The 4,905-nt window shown below is 61.0% G+C and overlaps 1 protein-coding gene across 1 annotated transcript; it reads right to left on the bottom strand.

The window, feature by feature from the left end:
* Nucleotides 1–548: 548 nt before the first annotated feature.
* Nucleotides 549–3,283, bottom strand: SP9 (Sp9 transcription factor). The gene is made up of 2 exons (XM_032989709.2): nucleotides 3,171–3,283; nucleotides 549–2,214 (listed from the first exon to the last, which is right to left on the bottom strand). Exons 1-2 carry the CDS (start codon nucleotides 3,189–3,191, stop codon nucleotides 856–858), a joined length of 1,380 nt encoding a protein of 459 aa, XP_032845600.2. The 5' UTR covers nucleotides 3,192–3,283; the 3' UTR covers nucleotides 549–855.
* Nucleotides 3,284–4,905: the final 1,622 nt, after the last annotated feature.

The raw sequence follows: 4,905 nt of genomic DNA, 5'->3' as shown, positions 1-4,905 counted from the left end.
TAACCCAAAACTAAGTCACGCTTTGAAAAGAGCGACCAGAGCGCGGCGGCGCGCCTGGCTCGGGGGCCGGTCCCTTCCCTGCCTGCCGTATTTTTTAATCACAGTCACTGTACGGAGGACGGGGAGGGGTGCGAGGGCTCCCACTAAAAACCTGACCCCTGCGAGGGCTGGGCGGGGGGGGGGGGGAGGGTGGGAAGGAGGGACACGAAGAACAACAAACCCGTGAGTATATTGTTCAGAGTCCTTTAATAATACCAAAATGAAAATATGTCAAGATTTTTTTCCATACAGATAAACGCATTTAATTTCTTTAAGAGACCTTAACTTACGTGTGTTTGAGTGAAATGTTAACTCAACATTTTAAATATCTTTTACATATATACTGACTTCCACAAAGTGCATCAGAAATTTAAAATAATTAAAAAAAAAAAGAGAACCAAAACCCCAAAACCTCCCTGAATTTCAGGAATTCACCAATTAAAATTAAAAAAACAAACAAACAAAAAAAAAACAAAAAAACCCAAACCCCCTATCAGATCAACATTTACAAGAAAAATAAGCGAACACGATCTGGTTTTCTTTTTTTTTTTCTTTTTTTTTTTTTTTTTTTTCTTCTCTTTTTTGAACCCTATTTATACAGATGTTTATGAGATACAGAGGAACCGTCTCGGACTGGCAGTTTGCTTTCTCACCTTCGGATGCTTTCCTTCCAACAGAAAGAGGAGAGAAAAAGGAAGCGGAAGAAAGTGTCACTCGGTACCCAGGGGCCGGGCCGGGCCCGCCCGCCCCCGCTGCGGCCCCGGGCCCCGGCGGCGGCGTCCGGGCGGGCGCCGGGGCTCCCGGGCGGCGCTGCCCCTAGGAGTCGCCGGGCCCCGCGGTAGGTTCCTTGCCCGGTCCGCGGGCGGCGGCGCCCACCCCGTCGTGCAGGATGAGGTCGGGGGACTCGGAGCGCGGCGTCTCCAGGTTGCTGGCGTCCGTGTCGCTGTCGCTGCCCTTTTTGCCGCCGCCGCCCCCGTTGTGCGTTTTGATGTGTTTGCTCAGGTGGTCGCTGCGCATGAAGCGCTTGTTGCAGACGGGGCAGGCGAAGCGCTTCTCGCCCGTGTGAGTCCGCAGGTGCCGCTGCAGCTCGTCGGAGCGGGTGAAGCGCTTCCCGCAGAAGAGCCAGTTGCAGACGAAGGGCCGCTCGCCCGTGTGCCAGCGCAGGTGCGCCTTCAGGTGCGAGGTCTTGCCGTACACCTTCCCGCAGCCGGGGATGTGGCAGCTGTGCAGCCCCTTGCGCCGCAGGCTGGCCCCCGCCGGCCCCAGCCGCTCGGCCTCCTGGCAGTTGGGGCAGTCGCAGGTGGCGCGGCCTGAGTAGCGGCGGGCGGAGCGGGCCGAGCCGCCTCCGGCGGCGGCGGCGGCGGCGCCCGAGATCATGGCGCTGGCCGCCGCCACCGCCGCGCTGGAGTCCGTGTAGGAGGGCAGCACGGGCTTGAAGCCCTCCTGGGTGAGCAGGTGCTGGCTGGTGGAGAGCAGGTGCGAGGCGGCCGTGGAGCCCAGGCCGGTGGAGCTGAAGGCGGAGTGGGTGAGGGAGCTGAAGTCGGGGTTGTAGGTGCCCAGCTGGGAGTGCAGCGAGGCCTGGGGGGCGCCCGAGTGCAGCGAGCTCTGCAGCCCCCCCGCCGGGTTCTGCACCTCCAGCCAGGAGCCCGGGTTGGTGTGCACGTCCCACCAGGAGGAGGCCGCCCCGTTGGCCACCTCGCCCGCCGAGAGCGTGGAGTGGAAGCCCGACTTGTACCAGGACTCGTAGGGGTGCGCCATGCCCACCCGCGGGTAGAGGCTCTCGGCCGCCGAGCTGTGCACTTTGGAGATGAAGGCCGACTGCCCGCCGGGCTCCTGCGGGGACACGCCCGCTGCCGCCGCCGCCGAGTTGGAGAAGAGGCCGCCGTAGTCGCTGCTGAAGGCCGACGAGGTGGGCGAGGTGGAGGCCAGGCAGAAGGCGCTGTTGGCGGTGCCGGTGCCGCTGGCCAGTCCGCTGGAGCCCCTGCTCGTGGCCACCGTGAAGCCCGAGAGGCTGGAGCCCAGGTTGCAGCTGGAGGTGGAGCGTTTCCAGGGGTGGAAGCCCCCTTTGGCGAAGGCGCTGGACTCGGGCAGGGTGGTCAGGGGGCTGGTGTTGCCGATCTTGTTGCAGGTGGCGGCCAGCATGGCCAGGGGAGTCGTTCCAAATCTCGGCTCTTCCTGCGGGAGAGACAAAGCCGGCCCGTCAGCCTCACCCCTGCCGCCTCGCCAGGCTCCCGCGGGGACGCGGCGGCGCGACGAGCGGCACCGCGGAAAAGTTTTCTCCTATTTTGGAGGAAGGCTCCAGCCCCGCTCCGCGCCGCGCCACTCGTTTCCCGCCGGTGACCGGTCTCGGCGCCCGGGGGATTCACATCGGAAGCGGATCCCGGCGGGGGACGAACCACACGCGTGTTCCTAGAGGGCGGCCCGGGACGCCCCGCGCAGCGCCGGGCTTCTCGAGCCTACCGCCGTGACACCAAAAAAAAAAAAAAAAAAAAAAAAAAAGAGAGAGAAAAAAATCCCGTGGGAACGAAATGCGGCGTCTCCTCGAGCCGCCGTCCGGGAGCGGCAGAAAAGCGAGATGGCAGGAGGGCGAACGGGGTGCGGAGCCTCCGGCCGCCGCCGCTCGCCGAGCCGAGCGAGCAAAAAAAAAAACAAAAAACCTTTGGAAATTTACCGTAGCATTTCGAGTTTAAAAAAAAAAAAAAAAACAAACACAAAAAAAAACCACCAGAAAACAAAAGGAAGCACAAGCAGCCCGACTTCTCTCCGGCCAAGCGAGTTCTCAGACTACACTCTCTACGAGCGACCCGATGGGAAACCCGCGGAGGCGTCCCCCGAGGCGGGCCGGGGTCACCGCTCGCCCGCGGGTCAGCGCGATCTGCGCGGGGGGCAGCCGCGGCGCGGCTGGCGGCAGCAACACTTCGGTGTTTGGGGCGTTCTTTGGAGGTTTAGGGTGTTTTGGGTTGGTTTGGTTTTTTTTTTTTTTTTTTTTGATTTGGCGCTTTTTTTTTTCGGGGGGGGGGGATTTGTTGGGTTGTTTTTTGATTTTTTTTCTTTTTTTTTTTTTTTTTTTTTTCCGGAGGGCAGCGGAACCGCCGCCGGGGAGCCGCGAGAAACGCGCGGCGCCGACTTACCCCGAGGATAGACGTAGCCATAGCACGTCGCTGGGCTGGGCGGTGGGGCGGAGGGGGCCGGCGCTCGGTGTGCGCCCCGCGCTGCCCGGCGGCACTACGGACACTCCGGCGCGGCGGGGCCAAACTCTGCCTAAGTGCGGGCAGCGCCCGCTTTGAAGTACCGCTGGCGGCGGCGCTCGCCCAATGAGGGCGCGGGCGGAGCGGGCCGGAGCGGCCCGGCAGCCAATCAGGCTGCGCGGAGGTGCCGGCGCCGGGGCTCTGGGGCGCGTGCCAGTCAGCGCGCGGGGAGAAAACTCCCCGCTCCGGACTGCGGCGACTGCGCTGCAATTAACGGCAAACACACCCCCCTACCCCCCCACACACACGCCCCCCCCACCACCCCCCGGCTGCCCGCCGGGTTGTGACTCCCCGTCGGGAGACGCGAGGGCCGGGGTGACGCCGCCCCGGCACCGGGCTGCCCGCGGGGAGAGCCGCAGAGGGCGAGGGTCGCGCCGGAGGCCGCTCCGCCGCCGGCCGCAAACCGCGCAGGATGGGTCGGGTCCCCCCGCTGCCTGCTCCCTCCGCTGCGACCCTCGCCTCCGGCAACCCACACCTGCGCTGCGTGTATTCAACAGGCCCTCCGCCGCCTTCGCAGGCCGCCGGGCAGCTCTCCGTGTTGGGTACGGATAACCTGACTGCGGCTAGTGACATTTTGTGAAAGCACGTTCAGGTTTTGGTTTGGCTTCGCTAAATGCTGGAAGCGGTTCCGGGCGCGACGTGTGTCTTTATTCGCAAAGGGAACCGAGGCGGCTTTTTTAGTTAAGTGCCAAAAAATCCCAAGTCAGGCAACCGACAGGCATCCCTTTGCTCCCGTCGCGGGGCGGGACGGGGGGACGAGGGGCATAGGCATATGACATCCTGTCGCTTAAGAGAGAGGATTTCTATTTTACGGAGTAATCCCCGGCAAAATACTTTGAAAGTCAAATTCGCAGCCTGCTGCACGTTTCCCAAGCCTCACGTACCCCCGGGGAAACGGTGCTGCTGATGGCAGAAGGCTTGCTCCCTCCTAGCAGTGCCAGGGCGCTGCTGGAACAAGCCTCCCCAGCACTCGCCTGTGGCCTCTGCACTTTGCACACTCCACACGCCCAGTGAGCGACAGAGACTTTACCTGCTCTCTGCACGTGCGAAATGTAAGTCCAGACCTCGGCTCCTCAACGTCTTGCGAGCTAGTCCCTTTGATTTGTAATTATCGGAGGCTTCTTAAGTAATTGGCTAGAACTTGCCCGTACTGTGTCCGCGGAAGATCAATAGGCGTGCAACTTTTCATCATTGCGACCGTCTCAGGGAATAGGAGCTTTTCCCTCTGCTCCTGCCGCCCCCAGTGCAGCTGGGGACAGCTCTGAACCAGAAATACGAGTGCGTTCAAGCAACGCCGGGTGCTTGCTCTGCATTTGAGGCAGTATTTCCTTCTCCTCGGTGCCGCCTCAGCCATCCAGTGTAAAACCTCCTAGCAGATGCAAAATAGGCATCGCTAAGGAGAAAGATGGAGAAACCGCGAATTTGAGAGGATTTCTCTTTTTTTTTTTTTTTACTTGTTTAGATATGGAGGGGGTTTTTTTCGGGCTCAAACGAGGCGGGCGTTGCGTTTTGTTGTACATTGTGTTATGCAATCTGCAGGACGCCTGCCACGCTAGGGAAGGACGTCCCTGGAGACGATCTTTTTATTGAACCGTCTAAGGCTATTTTCAAAGGGCGC

This window comes from Tyto alba, unplaced genomic scaffold (assembly GCF_018691265.1).
Source record: "Tyto alba isolate M040663 unplaced genomic scaffold, T.alba_DEE_v4.0 Super-Scaffold_7, whole genome shotgun sequence".
Taxonomy (NCBI): domain Eukaryota; kingdom Metazoa; phylum Chordata; class Aves; order Strigiformes; family Tytonidae; genus Tyto; species Tyto alba.
This window is presented reverse-complemented; position numbering and strand designations above follow the sequence as displayed.